This window comes from Sarcophilus harrisii, chromosome 5, assembly GCF_902635505.1.
Source record: "Sarcophilus harrisii chromosome 5, mSarHar1.11, whole genome shotgun sequence".
NCBI lineage: Eukaryota > Metazoa > Chordata > Mammalia > Dasyuromorphia > Dasyuridae > Sarcophilus > Sarcophilus harrisii.
In genome coordinates this window covers 149,037,212-149,054,634 of record NC_045430.1, presented here as the reverse complement: position 1 = coordinate 149,054,634, position 17,423 = coordinate 149,037,212, and the positions used below count along the sequence as shown (strand labels likewise).

Here is a 17,423-nt window from a genome sequence, read left to right as displayed (position 1 = left end):
GATACGTCAAGTGCACACCCACTTGCTTGGTTGCTCTGTAGTTTTATAGAGTTGACTAACTGATAACGAACGTATCATAATATTTTATGAAAATTCTGTTTACTTATGTTTTACAAATTCTGCAGTAAAAGAGAAGTTCCTTGGGACCTGAGATTTTCATTTATTGTCTTGTATCCCCAGTGCCAGAGCACCTGGGTGATTAGTGCTGGGCCTGGAATCAGGAAAACTCATCTTCCCGAGTTCAAATTTGGGTCAGACACCTATTAAGCCATGTGACTCTGGGCAAGTCACTTAATAACCCTGTTTGCCTCAGTTTTCCAAATCACCTCTCTCTGCCAAGAAAGGCCAAGGCAGCTGAACAATAGCAGATCCTCAGTGCCCCTAGGGCAGTATTATGCACATCCAAGGGTCTGTGAATTTTTGCAGACCGGTACTGCTTCCAGACACTAGACTGACTTTGCCTTTGACCCAACAAAAGTAGACTGAACAGGTTTCCAATCTTTTAGTAATTCTCTTTCAGTTGAGTGCTCGATTTTGTGCATATGGGCGCTTCCTTGCTCTCTTTTGTTATGTTTTGAAATCACACTAAGAATGGATAACATAAAAGGAAACAGTCAAAAGTTGCAGCTCTTAAAAACACACTTGAATGACTGTTAGAAGTTTTGTAGCCTTAATTGGTATATGGGGAAGGAGGGGCCAGTATTCAAGTGTTTTAGGGATTGTTCAAATCCACAATGAAATAGGATTAATTAGAATAAAGGATAAATGAAAATGGAATTGAAAATGGAGGGGGGAGGAAAGGTGCCAAGAACTGACAGAATATAGTTTTGAATTGATCTAATTAATCCTCAGAACATTTGGTAAAGACCTTCAAAGGGCTCTACAGGAGGGGTTATTATTGATAATTAACATTAGATGATTAATGAAATCCTGGAGTAAGACTGAGCCTACTACATTGGGAAGAATGTCGAGAACAGGGGTGAAAAAGCATCTAATAATTGCTTTAAAGTAAAAATGCTTGTCGTGAGCAAGACATTACAAAAACTAGAATGTTAAAAATCAGAAGGTAATTTTTAGAGTAATAAAAAAAAAGTCACTTTTTTATTCAAGACTATAACAAAAACTCTTTGTTGGAAGAAGCACGGGCAAACCTCTACCTGGGCATTTTTCTTTTTAGTGAGCTTGGAAAAGTTATCGCCAGAATACTGGACTATGTGGTACATACACATACTGATACTGAAGAAGAATTGTTGAAAAATGACAATTTCCAAATGGAGTGAGGATATTGCAACATAGCTTTGTATTAACAAATTTCTCCAAGAGATGGAGATAAATATTCCTTGGTGGCCTAGGAATTTAAACTCTATTGAAAACCTGTGGTTTGTTATCAGTGCTCAATATATGAAAATATATTAAAGAACTAATTTAAATCCCATAGGATAAAAGTATCATTTCATGAAGAATTTTAAAGAATGTCAAAATCTTGTGAAACTCGGTGCCAAATTGTGTAAGTGATTACAACAAAAGGACATGCTGCATTTGAAGAGCTTCAGTTATCAAAAAGTTGTAAAAATTTATTGCTTAAGTCTCAACACATTATTTTACTCTGAGGTGCCAGTGAATTTGCATACCACTATAGCAGGCACGGCCTGTTGAGTGCATGTTTTGTGTGGTCTCAAAAAAAGTTGGCTACATCATCATATCTGACAGAACCGGCATTATTTTGACCCTTCCCGTGGCTAGTGATGTTAACCAAATCCGTACGCATTTGAGTGCTTTAATCATGAGCAATTTTTGTCCTATGAAGAGGCACAATTGGAATTTGCTTTGGTTTGATCTGGATACTGAAGAAAAATACCATAGTAAAATCCTGTTGCATCTTTGTCACACTTCTAAAACACAGTATTACACCCCTGAGCTAGTTTATTAAGAAAGTGAGTGTATCTCACTTTATATAATGTTTCTGAAAAAGATACATAGAAAAATTGTAAGTGTATTATTTTAAATGTATGAAAGATATCTAGCTAGCTTTTCCCCAAAATCCTGTAATTCTTAAAACCGACCGGATGAATCCCCCTGTTGTATAATCCCAGATTTGTACTCTGGGCTTGCCGTGAGACTCTTAGATGTGGTCATGACCTGTCACCTGATGATTTAGAGAACTTGCCATTCCAAATCTCGTTGAGTGGGGTTCATTGGAAAGGTAGCTTATCGCTCCCGAACCAGCACGCAGATCGTGTCAGCTTTCTAACATATCGTTCTTTTGTGTGTATGTAGGAGAACTACGACATATTACGAAGCTGAAGCCCTGGAGCCTCTTTGATGTGCTTGTGGAGAAATATGGTTGGCCTCATGAAGATGCTGCACAGTTTACAGATTTCCTGATCCCAATGTTAGAAATGGTTCCAGAAAAAAGAGCTTCAGCTGGAGAATGCCTTAGGCATCCTTGGTTGAATTCTTAGCAGAATCTCCAAATATAACATTCTGAGCTAGCAAACATTTTCCAGTACATCGGACCTAAATGGTGACTCTCAAATTCTTTAACAGGATTACAAGTGAGCTGGCTTCATCCTCAGACCTTTATTTTGCTTTGAGGTACTGTTGTTTGACATTTTGCTTTTTGTGCACTGTGGTCCTGGGAAGGGTAGTCTTTTTGTCTTCAGCTAAGTAGTTTACTGACCCACTCTCTTCTGGAAACACTTAATACCTTGTCTTTAAACATTGTTTCTTGTGTTGTGTGGCATTCAAATGTCATTTTCTTGAACGAAAAATACTTTCCCCCTCTTTGTGTTTCGGCAGGTTTTGTAACTATTTATGAAGAACTCTTTTAGCTGAGTATTCTATAATTTACACGCTTAAGAAATTATCGAGTTGGAATCAAGAAAGACATGGCAAGGAAATGTACTTTTATCTGCTGGCAAAGGGATATCATTCTTGTATTATAGTATATGTAAATGTAACCTGTAAATGTTTCTTTCCATTAAATTTGGGATGGGACTCCAATTTCAGAGTAAAGCTACCAAGTTTTGAGTGATTTTGTAGCCTCTAAGTTGCATGTAGCAGACATCAGCTGCTTTGAAGTTATATGGACTTCAGATTCCTTAGCAATTCTTTTTACATTGGATTTTAAACGAAGCAGCTCTCATTTACAAGATTTCTTTCCCCATATGGCACTTTAACAGAAGGCAAGACTTATTTCTCATTCTAAAACATGGATTACATACTTGCGCTCCCATTGGATATTTGCATTTTTTAAAAAGTGCTTTTAAGGAAAAATAGCATTTTCCCTTATAATGTGATAACATGCTACAATGTGGTATTTATTTCTGCCTACAAGCACTAAGTTGAACTATACGCAGGTTAGATTGAGCAAAGGAAACATTTCTATGTGCAATGAAAATTATGTTTGAAAGAGTATTCTCTATCTAAAAAGCAAGGGGGATACTATACACTTTGCAATGCAATGGACAGAGAAAAAAAAAACCCAGTCTCAGAAGTCAGAGATCACTGTTCATTCTTCATGTAGCTTTACACGTTTAACAACAAATTGCACTAGTTTCTTGTCTTTCCATAAACTCAAGTACAAAGAAAATGATTTCCCCTTTGCAAATTGCAGTTTGGTTTATGCGTGTAGAATCCAGGACACAACCATAGTAGGCAAAACAGATTTTAGAATGTTAATATAGAGGTATTTTGCCTCTTTTAGAAGTCAGTGGGATGAATGTAATTTTTTTCCAGTTTTACACATTAATTATGGTGCCACTTTTTCTTGACTTTGTCCATTTAAATTTATTCACATGCCTTTGCAATAACTAGATTGTGAAAAGATACCCAAGTGTTGTAACAATAACCTATTGTTTGAGGTGCTTGCAGTTGTCTAATTAATTAAAGTGTTTTGTTTTTTTTTCAGACATTGTGCTGGTCATTGGACTATGTTTGACATAACTATATACTAACATTTTTTAGTTATTTACTGTTACATGATTTTAGCATTATATAACAAAATTCAATGAATTGATTGTTAAGATGTTGAAATCCCAGTTGCATAATATAGGCAGTATGGTTAAAGAACCAGAAATCAGTTCTTTTAAAGGTAGAATAGGAAAGTAGAAATGGAGTTGCATTCTAAAGGGAATAGGTTTCCTGAAGCCATAAATGAATAGTCTTCCAAATGCTGGGGTTTAATTAATGAGGCTTCTTGTTCACTTTCTCTTAGAAATTTCTTTCAATAGGAAAAAAAAAGGGGGGGGGGATGTGTCTCAAAAGGGATACAGATGTGAGAATTTTGAAAAGCTGAGATTTTGAAATATTTGGAATAAAGTTGATTTAGGTCTTGAGATAACTGCTAGCCTTAAAACAAAAACAGAGTAACTCCATGAGTTATTTAGGCTTTCAGAAAGAATTTCTAGAAAGAATAGAAATAATTTGGTCTTAATGGCCTCATTTTATAAAGATTTTCTTGCTTATGGTTAAAGAGCTCAGATTACAACCCAAATCTCTTGACTTGTCCAGGTTTCTTAAGTTAGTGGAACTATCCTAGAAAATACTTAATTGTAAAAACAATACAGTGAACTTTTAATCATTGACATGTACAGTGGAAAGCATGTTTGACTTGGAGTCAGAACCTGGATTCAAATAATGGTTCTGATATGAACTGTTTGTATGTAACAATGGTAAGTCACAACTTCTCATGGCCTCTCTTCCTTCAAATTTGAAACAGAGCATTGAATTAGATGATCTCTAATGATCTCTTCTAAAAATCACTGATATAACTAACTGTTCACTGACTCAGATTTGATCTCCCAGTCCCTTTTCTTCTTTCCATGGGAAGTCTAATAAACTTCTCACTTGCATAGATTTGATGCATTGAAAGTAATCTGTAACCGTTCAAGAAATGTTTCCTAACTCTGGGATTTTTTTTTTTTTTTTTTGACCTGTTAAGACTTTCCTAAACATATGCAAGATGATCCATGGTCAGTATTAACAGGATCATACACAGGAAAGAGATCTTAGAAGTCATCTAGTTTCAACACCTTCGTTTTACAGTTGAGGAAACTAGATCTGAGAGAAGTTGCCCAACATCACAGTGATAAAATGGGAGAATGGAGGTTTTAATCTGGTCCTGCCTTCAGAACCAGCACTCTTTCCCCTATATCATGTTGCCTCTTGGGTATTTTAATTCCCCCCCCCCCCAATTGCTGATGTGGGGCAACAGTGTGGGGGTTTTAGTCTTGCTCTGTATATAATTCAGTACATTAAGCTAACATTCATTGTGCTCTTTTTCGGAAATAGTAATATACTAGAGGATTTTGTACATTAGAAAAATTGATTAGGCCTCAATTTAGTTTTTGACTGTAGGTTCTAAGGTTTTGTTTTTTTTTTTTTTTCTTTGAAAAAAATGTATAATTTTGATAGTATTTTAGTTTCTACCTATCATTAAAGATCTAATTTTGGGGTAGAGTATTGTGGTGTAACTGCATTTGCTTGTTTTATTAGAATAAAAGATAACAGAATCAAGACTTTTTGCTTATGAAACATTACAAATGAAAGTTACCTGTATATACACACACACATACATGAACACATGTGTATGTATGCGCGTATATCTATAATTTCATTAAGCCAATGATTTATGTTACATGTATGAGAATCACTGGTTGTCATAAGGCCTATTTATTTCCAAGACAAGGTATTTGTCTAAGTAAACAGACCATGATCCAGAACATTACTGCAAATGATATTTCCAGAGACTAAAGTTTCACTCACATCCTGTCTTCTGATCACAAATTAAGTCTCTTACATCTCAAGAGAATAGACTATTGCAACCCACTATTATTGACTACACTACCACAAAAGGAATTTTTAAAATAGAAGCACTACTATAACTGGTTAGAACCAGTTGACTACCTGTCCACTTTAAAAAGAGCAGAACAAGGCATAAAGTGATTTAAAAGTAAAATTGCCAAATCTAAGACATAGATTCTTAATTGTTTGCTTACATTTATTTTGAAAAGGTTTTTCTCCAATGACATACTGAGGTAAAATATATATATGTAAAGGTCATTTAGGAGAAGGAAAAAAAAACTGCCATTACACCAAATGTTGTTAGAGTGACAATGGCTATGTCATATTACCTTTTTATCTGTTCCATAGAATGAAATATGTGGTCACTTATACAATTTTCTCTTCAGAAGTCAGTTATTTTTTTATATATTTGAGTGACCAAGGAATTGAGAATTGATAACAGAAGATATGAGTTATACTCCTCAAATCATTCCATTTTCAAATCTTTACAACAAAATTGGATCTGTTTATCAGCCGGTCTTTTTGAGAAAATTCTGACAGAGATTGTCTACTAGCCCAGTATTCACTTTTCTTCTAGGGATATCTATCCTAATGTTGCAATAATAATGAATCTACTTTTAGTCTAGAATATAACAGTTATATATACTCAATGTACAAGCAAGTAAACATTAATGGGATTTCAGACTAACCTATATAACTTCAACCGTCTGGTATGAACTTTCCATCTGTAACTGTGCCAACATATATGACTTATGTGAAATGCATAAATGGAATGGTCTAGTTTTATATGCTTGTAAGATGCTTCACTGAGTAAACTTACATGAGTATTTTTGTAGTTTCTCTGGCTCTTAAACTACTGCATAAACAGTAGGTAAACAAAATGAAAAATGTTTTCTATCCTTGTCTGCTGCTTAAAACCTGAGGTAGTACTCACTCATTTTAAAGGTTGTACAGGACAATTTGGTAAAACTGACATAATTGTGTTTTATTAACATGAATTAAAATGCCCAACCAGTGCTGCAATGTGACAGTATATTAAAAAAAAATTTAAATGTCATATACTGTACTACTTTCACAAAGATCACACATTTTTGCAAAAAGAGACTTGTCATATATACAATACTATATCAAATGAGAAGCTGTAAGCAATTTTACACGCAAAAGAAATACAGTATTTACAGAACTTGTCAGAAGACATTAGAAACAATCTATACATTAAATTACATTTTTCTGCAAATAACCGATGAAACAAAAGAGCCAAGTCCACACCAAACTATAAAAAATCTGTATTGCATTTTCTACCTAGATGCACACACAGAACTGTTGACAGAATGGGGGGGAAAAAACCTGTTAGTGCCATCACTTAGCTGTGTACTTATTACATACGTATAAAAAAAAGTAATATAGAAAAACATTCACTAAATGAATTTAACTGCAACAATAAAATTTAAGATTATGCAGCATCAAATCTACTGCCAGAAAAACAGCTGGAATGTTCACTTACAAAATAAAGATACCTAATACTGGTTTAACAGCATGTTTTCCAGGAATTTTAAAAAGCAAAAAATGGAAAAATACAATGAAAGAGCACTGGTGTTTGCTTTTATACAAAGTTTCATGTACAAGCTTTAAAAAGTACCATGAATAGGTACATATGAAATATACAGTTTATCTTACAGAACATTTTAAAAATGTTTTCGGAGTCCTCGTTAATGCCACCCTGAACCATGGTAATTGTTCTGAAACGTCGGTGGCACCTGTGCTCTGTGAATTGGAATCTGTCCGGGCACCGGAGATGCCTGCTGAGGTCCTTGAACCCCATGGGGCAGGGTTACAGAGCCAGGATGTGGACAGAACCCTGAAGCTGTAGGGGTTGGAATACTGTTTGGTCCTTGTGGCTGGAGATGTGGACCTTGGACTGGTAAGGGACAGTGTGGTCCTGTTCCAGTAGGCTGGTGTTGGGGTCCGGGTCCCAGGGGGGTGTGATGTGTAGCTTGTGAGGGATATGACGGTACAGCTGGATGAGCACTTGAAGGAAAAAGTGGAGGTCCTTGATGAGAGGGATGGTGTAAGGCTGGAGCAGGGGAAGCGTGATGCCCAGAAGCCAGAACACTGGAAGGTGGAGGTGGGGGTGGGGGCGGAGCTGTGTTCACTACATGCTGGTGTTGTGCTTGCAGACCTTGGTGTCCTGGGGCAGGATGGGGGGGCTGGTGATGAGGGGCAGGGGCTGGTGGAGGAGGGGGTGGGGGCAGATGGTGCCCAGCAGTTTGAGAATGAATATGTGAGCCAGGGGCTACTGCATGAACGGGCCCTACTACGTGTGCTACAGAATGCTGCTGATGGGCGCTTGGCTGTTGTACGAGATGTGGTCCTGGAGCAGGTGGTGGTGGTGGAGGGGGTGGAGCCGCTGAAGCTTGATGGTGAATGGTAGAGTTTTGAGATGGCAAAAAGTGGCCTGAAGTGACGTGGTGTCCTGGAACTTGCTGCTGACTTGTGGTACCAGGAAGTGCTTGATTTGGTCCAGATGTAAACACAGTTGGTTGGGAAAGGCTACCCTTTAACTGATTATAACTCTGAAAGTTTGCAGAGGGCTGCTGGTTTTGATAATAAGAGGAGGAAGAGGGAGGGGGAGGGGGAGGGGGAGGTGGTGCCGTGCTGTTCAAATTCTGTTGGTTAAATTGACTGTAAGTTGCTGAAGATTGTCCTGAAGGTGTCTGTGTAAATAGTGCCCCAGTTGCTGGCTGCGGAGTATTGGACTGAAGGCTCTGTGCTGCTGGATAAAAATTTCTGTGAGAATCTCTCTGAGGTGTTCCAACTTGAGGTGACTGAGAATGGTGGGCCCTGTAGGGAGATCCTAACTGCTGCGCGTGAGGCTTCGGTGAATGGTAACCATGCTGTACGGGTGTGAGAGGAGTCGATGACTTCGGTGGATTTTCTACATGAGGTGATGGGGGACAGTGCAGCTTCAAAGGTGCAGACGGAAGCTTTTGAGACAGTTGCTCAGCTGAACTACGCACATGTGACTGAGAAGAATGAGTCTTTGAAAGTGCTTGGACGTTATTTGACAGCTGTTTCTGTTGTAGCTCTGCCTTTGGAAGATTGGCATTCTCAGTCTCGGGTGTTTTAACTGCTGTCTCCCACTGAGAATCGGGTTTTGTGGGTGTCTTTCCAAGTGATTGGGCAGGAACTATAGGACCTGGTGAACAAGGCTACATAAAAAAAGAATGAATCAATGTAACATTTATAAACCGATTTTATATATACTAAAAACAGAAAAGGGGGGCTTTAGCAAAACAAAAAATCACACAACAGTGTTTGTTGTACGAGAGTTTAGTTTTCAAATTTAGATTTTCAAAAATTTCTTTAAACCCTCACTCATTAAACAGTTACTTAAAAAAAAAAGATAATGCTGTGTGGTGATAATTTTGTTGATATCTTTAATTATGCCTTAACTAGGAATTCTTTAAATAATAAGTTTAAGATAACTACTATTTGACTTGATATTTTTTTCCCCATTCAGTATTACATCATGTTCTCCAAATTGCCCTACTGGTTCTAATAATTCAATACACATTTTATGTAATTGATATACTTTAATTACACTCCCATCTTAAATTGAAATTTTTTATAAAACAGTGTTGCAGAGGTTACAAAGCTATTCTCCTGAAAAGCATTGGAATTACATTTTTTTTTAACATTAGGAAAAAAGTTTATGGTTTCACTAAATTATAATCATAGGCTATTTAATGAGAAGATAGATTACTCAAAATTTAATAAAATGTGTTTCTACCAGGTTTACTTGTCTTAACTGAGAAAAATGACAATGTTTCACTACTGAAAATCCCTTACAAGGTGCCACAACTTTTTTTTTCAATTTATTAAATTTCCCCATTGAACTGTTGTACAATTACATCTTTAAACTATAAAATACTTTAAAATTAAAGACAGATTTCTGACATTTAAAATCATGTCAAATTACTTCTGGAAACAAACTTAACTGTTGGCATTCCACTTTACACTAGGTTCTACAAACAAATTTAATTCACAAAGAGCCCCCGACCATAGTTATCTCTTTTTTGTCTCCAAATGGATTCTCAAAACAAAAATTAAAAAATTAAAAAATTTTTGGTGAATAAGGTAAGTGAAACACAAACTAGGTAAGGGGTAGCAGGCCAGTATTCACAAATTGATAAAAAAATCTAGACAACTGCATACCAATCAACTTCAATTTTTTTTTCTGAACTGCTACATTCCAAGGTGCTGTGTTATTACCTTGCTCACTTTTGAAGGACTTTTACAAGTCTTTTGAGAAGTGTCTGGGGATGGACATTCATTTGTGGTTGTGGGCTCTGGATTTTCAGGATCAGGGTCTGCAAAAAAAGAACCATAGTAAAATGTAAAATCACATGATAAACAGTGCTTTTGCAAACACTACAATGGAATTTACATTCAACTATTCAGACCAACTTTTATAAAGATTTTCTTCTCAGTGATCAAAAAGCTGTTTAAAAACTACAACTGTGATTGATAGGTCATCTGCTTACTGACCTTCTATAAGTTCACTGAAAGAAGGGACTGGGACCTTAAGTTGCAACTGGGGAATGTGATTTGAATGAGATGAAGGTGAAGACTGAACATGATTCGGTGAGCATGGGATACAAGGTGACTCTCCCCCTACAGATGAAGCAAACCCAAATAGAATATTAGAATTGCTATATACTATAATACACATTGGTTAGTTGAATTCATTTCCAACTAGGAAAACAAAGCAACTTACCACTATCTTTGTCTTTCCTATGATCACTGAGAAGTAAGGCTCTCTGATAGCTCCTCTCTCTTACTTGTTCCACTGAAGTTGAAGCAGTCCTTTAAAATAATCAGAATGAAAGAGTTTTGTTTCATCTTTTATTGAAGCCCAACTTCTCGTGTCGCTACACCTCAGACAAATACTTTGAAAGAAAACAATGGAACATGCTGAGAGTTTTGATGATGACTGAGCAAAGAAATTCTGTACTGTACCATTACTGCTGTAGGAACTTTTTTTCCATGCATCATAAATAATAATGGGAAACAAACCAAAATTATTTGGAAGACATTTTTAAATCAGAGGAGTAGCATACTTGCTTAACCGAGTTCAATTTTTTCCATCATGAACAGCTTTAATGGATGGCTAAAAAAAAATCAATAAATGTATATATTCCTTGTTGTAAACTAACTTAATAGAACTACTACTATATTGGCCAACTCTTCAAAAAAGGCTTTTTTCCTATCAGAATTAATTTGTTTAGAATGAGACATGACAAAATCTTTAACTTAATTCAGGGTCCCAGATTCACAGAATATTTTTACTAAGGCATTTTATTTAACAATGATACTTCTTATCATGAAAAAAAAAAACTCTGTTAAGAAATTTTATCCATATTTAGGGATGTGCAACAAAATAATGAAGCTATACAATTAAACCCAATTGCTTTAGAGTTACTTTACACATATACCACTACCCATCTAAAAAAAAAAAAAAAAAAAAAAGCAAAAGCGGTAGAAGTCAGCACAATTACATTAATACGTGACTCAAAAGTTTCCCTGAAGATTCCTTCTTTTCTCCTGGTTCTATATTTCACAAGCAGATTCTAGCCTCCAGCAAATCTGGTCAGAAATTAAAAGCCAAAAATGTGATATCTTTATATTAGTTTCCTGAGGGAGCACCTATTTCTATCATAATTGCTACAGATTTAAAGCTTCTCTTTTGATACTGCTGTCAGAATCAACTTGTCATACTTTCTGTCCTTTCCTTTTACCTTCTTTCCATTCAAATGACTGAATTACCAAACAACTCCAACTGACTTTTGGCTGTTTATATAGAACTCAAATCTACCTAATAAGGAAGAAGATCTATCATCACTGAGAATACTTGAAGGAAGAGGACAATGATTATGAAGGTAGGTCTCTAAATGGAATGCCAGTAAAGTGGAATTAAGTATTTCAGATTTTTTTTTTTCTTAAAGATTACATGACTTATAAAATCCAGCATCAGATGATGGCCAAGTGGCAAACTGATTATAAAAATGCAATTATTACTTTTATCCCAGTAATAAGCTTAGTTGTTTTTTGAAGTCAAAACTTTATCCCCATGAAGATTTGTGTGCTAATATTAAAAAAAACTTTTATCCCTTAAAGAGGAAGAATTCATTCTTTACTTACTATGGGAAACCATGGTATTATATAATAAAACAAGATACAAAATTGGCTTTTATGTCTCTTTAGGCAATTCCCTGATGAAAGAATGCTTTTTTCTTTCTTTCTTTCTTTTTTTTTTTTTTTAAGATGTAGGTTCTTCTGAATCAATAGATTTGTATATATTTATAAGCTGGTAGCCCAAAAGATATAAGAAAATGGGCTGCAAAGCATTCTGGCAAAAATATAATACACATCAATTTCCTATTTATTCAAGGTAAGTTGGGAGTTAAATATTGAGTTTTATGTCTTCAGCTTCCATGAGTACAGAAAGACCTAATACTTTGTCTCCAAAATTTATAGAAAATAATATGTACAATTCAATCCACAATCAGAACTAAAAAATGCACAGAAAAAAGAAATTGCAAAAAGAAATGGATCAGAACTCTATATTAAATGAATAGTACCTATTAAATTTCCATAATTAGATGGTTTGAAATTCAAGTTAATTGAGATCTTTTAAAAAATATCTAAAAAACAACATACTTGGGACATTTTTGTTTCCCCCATTGGCAAAATACCCATCTTCATCTGACTGCCATCTCTGAAAATTGGTATTACTAACATCTTTGATATAGTAGATTTTTTTTCAGTACTTAAGAACTTGATTTTCAAGGATGAATGTTAGGGATAACTCGGTCTACTTACCACTGAACTTCTGGTTCATTTTTTTCACCAGAAGTTTCTTTTATTGGGCAGTTATTGCTGATTTCTTCTGAAGCAGCATTATAAACTGTATTTGGCAATGGTAAAGGCAAACTAGCAGTGTGGTCTATTTGTTCCCCATTTTCACCACCATTACTACATCCATCAGTAGTACTACTGCTGCTGCTCATGTTTCCCCCCATCGTAGTATGAGGTGACACAGTAACTAGAGAAAAGTTGTCAGCCTTGGAGCCACTTTTCCTAGCTTCCCGTTGTCTTTTACGGTATTCTAATAAGGACACCTAAAAAGACAATAGAGAAAAACAAATCATTTTTGCTTTGTTTGTCAAAATCAATACGTTATTATTCTAAGAGTCTTGTTCGACATTCACATTATTAATATGACTTGGGAAAAATCACCTTCATGTATTTTTAGCAACTGCTATAAAAATCCATACAATTGTAGTTTGTTTATTTATAATACAAGTGCTTTAAGTTCCTCTTTTTTTGTTTCCAAATAGGAAGACCATCCAGTCTGGAATTTAACTCAAGCAGGGCAGTCAATAACATGATCAATTAATGCTAACAATTGCAATTATATATAAAGATTTAAGAGATGACTCTGCGGATAGGGCAGATAGTCCCATTTTCCAGATAAGGAAATTCAAGGTCACACATTAAGAAATACAACTGAAACTAGAATCTAGATCTGAAGTGTTTATAATCTGACGATCATTTCTACTACAACATAGTGCTTCTTTTCATACTGGCTACCATAAGACAAAGAAAAAGGCTGCCAGGAAAAGTATACTGTTCTGAAAGTCAAGAAATTCAGGTCTAAAATTCTATAGCTAGCTATAAGGCAAGTCATGTAATCTTTTTGGATTTCAAATTCTTTTTGTGTAAAATTGTAGAAAGGAATAAATTCTAAATGCCCTTTTAGTTCAGGCTAAAAAATGGTATGATTATAAAATTAATCCAGATGTAAATTTGTCTTAAGTCCTGTAGTAATTCTAATTGTTAATTGTTCTAGTTCTTATGTGCCAATGGAAATTTTAATGTGAAAAAAGATACCAAGCATCTAAAATTTTCTTAAAGTATACATGGGCTCAGGAAATGCAGACAGAGATAATAGAAAAAGCTTTCACCTTTTTCTTTTGTGGTGGATTCTGGGGTGTACAGCTCCCCTCAATTGTACTGTCGTTAATTGTTCTTCCAAATCCTGGGGGAAGCCCATCTTCTGAAGAACAGAACACGGAGGTCTCCATGAATACGCCTCTGGAGTCATCTTGCACTAGGCACTTTGACTCACTCACTCGGAAGCCACCTCCAACCTCCAGCTGATGGGAAGGTGTTAAGTCCCTTAAATTGGAATTCACTGAGGAAAAGTTCACACCTGTTCTTTCAGGGCTTTTAACCCAAGAAGAGTAAATTGTGCCTCTTCCACAGGGCGAAGGTTCTAGCTGGCTGTTAGAGTCAGTCCTATCCTGTGAGGGGGTTTCCATAGTTTTAGAAATGGCAGCGTGCTGCTCCACTACATCAACTCCAGTCTGCAGGTCTGATACAGACTCCTTGTCTCCGGTGCACTGCCTAGTTATATCAGTTCTATTTCTTGGGCTAGAATATCCAATAGTCTTTATTTCTTGCAGGCCCATTTCTGTCAGATTCGAATTTCTAAAAGGACCCACTGTCAATAGAGTTGGTGTTCTCTCATAGCCCTGTTTGAAAGAGGGGGAAAAAAAATCATATTACCATTCACAGCCCGTGGCTTAATTTTTTCAATTTTAAAACTTAGATAGAAGCAGTTAGTGGTTTGTTTCATAAAACAACTTACCTCTTGGTTATAAACTCGTCTTTTAATTTCTGGTGAACTTTCTGGGGAGGAAATATTCTATGAAAAAAGAAATGATTAGTAATGAAGCTGTCAAAGCTAAGTTCAATAGTAACAGCATTTGTGATTTTGTATTATTCAGGGCACAAATACAAAGCTTTCAATTTTAAGACAATTATCATCATTAAATCAATTGTTTACATTGCCAATAATTTGGTAATGTAAAACAAAACCAGTTTGTAAAGAAATTAACAAAATGATGATCAAAATGAATAGGTATAAAATGAAATTCCAGTATGCTCCAAATATAAAAAGGTAAAAGTTTTTAATGACAGAATTTAAAATATTTCCTAAAGTATATACAGACACAAATGATGTATACGTATTTTCTTTTGTGGTATAAAACTCCCAGTGATTAAACTGTTCTAAAAAATCATGATTGATTATTTTTACTTAAATCTTTTAGATGTGTAGGCATCAACTTTCCCCAAAATTGGGTAGCAAACAAGGCCATACAAAGCAAAATATCAAAACTTAATTCTCTTACCTCAAAGTGCATAGCATTTCCCTGTAAACAAGGAGTTACTGGAGTAACTGGTGAATATATGGGTTTATAACCATTCCTGCAAGTTTCATCTTCTGATTTTGTCCTAGGAGGAGTAGCAAATAAGGATGCATCTGTAGCAGTGACATCCATATGAGTTGGCGTAGCATATGGAGAAGGAGTAGGTGTGGAGGTTTCTGAGTAAGCAGAATCCAATAACTGATACAGTCTTCGTTTTTTTAGTGGAGTAGTTAAATCTGTATATCAAAAACAAAAACAATTTCTAGAAAAGAATACAATTTGCTTTAAACTAAAAACTTAGTCTGTAATACTGATATATTCAAATCTTGTTCTAAAAAGTGAAATTGTTACAACACTAAATTTTGAAATCTCAAAGGTACAGTACTCCAAGCAAGTAAAAACTGTACTGATTTGAAAATTGTCTTCAGAATACAATGTTGCTAATAAAATTGAATTTTAATGCAGATATAAAGTACATTAACAAATTACCTAAATCATACTGTTTTATTATATGAGTTGCCTATGGATCAGCTGATGAGAGTTCAAAAGTCTCTCCAACTTTGAGTATCAGCAGATTCTTCAAAACAGAAATATTCATGCTAACGTTTATTTTAAAAAGAGATAAAATGCTTTACCTGGAAGTGAACAGCTATCACTGAGTAACAGTGGACTTTTATTTTCACCATTGACAGCAGGGCTTCTAGATCTTTCTTGGCATAATGAATTAAATTTATCTATAATTGCTGAGTTTTCTTCTTCTAATGCTTGCTTCAACCATCGCTAAAATAACAAAAACCACAATTAATATAACCTGTACAGTGGAGCAAACTCAAAAAGCACCAGAAATGGAACGCTGTTTATCCTAATGTTGCTAATCCCAAGAAAAGTTTACCTTTTTGCATGAGCCAGAATTATTTTCAGAAGGTTCTTTTCTTCTTCTTTTTTCTGAAAGGAATGGTGAAGTAAATCTAATATAGTGCTTCGGAGTAGTATACACATGGGGACTGTAAGTAAGGCCTGGTAAAGAGTTGAGTTGTGTAGCTAATACTTCAGGATCTGTAGTTATTCGGAGAGGCCTTTCTGAAAGGCTCTCTGAAGATTTTCCTGTCTTCTCATTCTTCTCACTTAACCATTCGTTGACTAAGTGCTAAATAAAAGAAAAAGATGAATGAGGAAAGACACTTGGAATTCTAGAATTACAAGTTGCTTTAGTAAGTAAAATGCTATATTAGAGGGAAAAAAGAAACTATACTCAATTCACTAGATATAATCCCATTTTTTTTTTTACAGCAAAGTGAGAATATATTAATTAGCACACAGATTTTTCCTAGAAACAGTTTAACATGTTATATGAATGAGCTAAAGTTTATTGAAAATTCTATTTAACCTGTAAGCTTGATGAGAAAATGTAATCCTTATATCACAATAGAGAAAAATCAGTGGGAGGGTGATTTCATTTAAAATTTATTCTCTCAGAAACATTTTTAAAATACCACAAATATAATTTTTTTTTAAAAAATTAAGATAAACTACTACATGCTAATATTTTATCTAGTTTTTACTACTCTTAGAAGAAAAAAGCTTTTCAAATTTTCTTTTATGCAATTTTCTCATCTTCAAAAATTTAACCATTACCTCCAAATACATTCAGCAAGCGTTTTACTATTATTGTAAACTAGCTTATCTTCAAAACAAATCTAACCTAATGTGACAGAGTTTAGGCCAAACAAAATCCCCAAATGTGAGAAATCCAGAAAACATGATTTTACTTCTACATTAAAATGCATTTAAGAAGTGACTAAGAAAAATGCCATGCTCTACTATATTCTAAAATAAATTAAAGTTGGTACTTAGATGTTAACTATTGACTGTATTTTAAACTTTTTTGCTTCTAAGCATTTCAACAAAGTTGTAAACAATATGAGATTCTTATTGTGTTTTTTTTTAAATAGCGTAGTTTGTGGCTTTCCTTAGGTAGGTCTGTCAAATCATATTTTTAAAAGTATCCTCATTTTTAGGGTGACAAATTCAAAGTATATAAAAATCTTCTTTTCTGAACATTAAAAGATTTCAGAAACCTCAGCATTTTTTTTTAGAAGTGAGATACCGGACCTGTTTTATTACTTATCTGGAATAGGGAAACTGTTCATATTAGCTGTCAAATTTTTTTTTTTAATTTTTAAATTAAGCAATTTATTTCAATGATATATGAAGAGACTGCCGAGTAAAAGCTGAATTAACAATATCCAAATAGAAAAAATCTCCCTGAAAATGAATGGGACAGGAACTTTACCAGCTATTAATTTGTAAGAAAACATGTTTTAATTGTTATTGGGGGGCTTT

General features: G+C 34.8%; 2 protein-coding genes across 16 annotated transcripts in view; one reads left to right on the top strand and one right to left on the bottom strand.

The window, feature by feature from the left end:
• SRPK2 (SRSF protein kinase 2) overlaps positions 1-5,519 on the top strand; it is a 253,606-nt gene extending 248,087 nt beyond the window's left edge. For 8 of the 9 annotated variants that reach the window (XM_031938724.1, XM_031938726.1, XM_031938727.1 and 5 more), the window contains one exon: positions 2,278-2,462. In XM_031938724.1, the coding sequence (XP_031794584.1) occupies positions 2,278-2,462 (185 nt within the window). Of the gene's footprint in view, positions 1-2,277 lie in introns of all 9 variants that reach the window. The other variant, XM_031938721.1, reaches the window with a different exon arrangement.
• Positions 5,520-6,820: 1,301 nt separating this feature from the next.
• KMT2E (lysine methyltransferase 2E) overlaps positions 6,821-17,423 on the bottom strand; it is an 83,656-nt gene continuing 73,053 nt past the window's right edge. For 6 of the 7 annotated variants that reach the window (XM_031938718.1, XM_031938717.1, XM_031938720.1 and 3 more), the window contains 10 exons: positions 15,973-16,227; positions 15,716-15,860; positions 15,063-15,316; positions 14,519-14,575; positions 13,833-14,402; positions 12,688-12,986; positions 10,583-10,671; positions 10,354-10,479; positions 10,078-10,175; positions 6,821-9,014 (listed from right to left, as the gene is read on the bottom strand). In XM_031938718.1, the coding sequence (XP_031794578.1) occupies positions 7,515-9,014; positions 10,078-10,175; positions 10,354-10,479; positions 10,583-10,671; positions 12,688-12,986; positions 13,833-14,402; positions 14,519-14,575; positions 15,063-15,316; positions 15,716-15,860; positions 15,973-16,227 (3,393 nt within the window). In that variant the 3' untranslated portion in view covers positions 6,821-7,514. The remainder of the gene's footprint in view (positions 9,015-10,077; positions 10,176-10,353; positions 10,480-10,582; positions 10,672-12,687; positions 12,987-13,832; positions 14,403-14,518; positions 14,576-15,062; positions 15,317-15,715; positions 15,861-15,972; positions 16,228-17,423) is intronic. The other variant, XM_031938719.1, reaches the window with a different exon arrangement.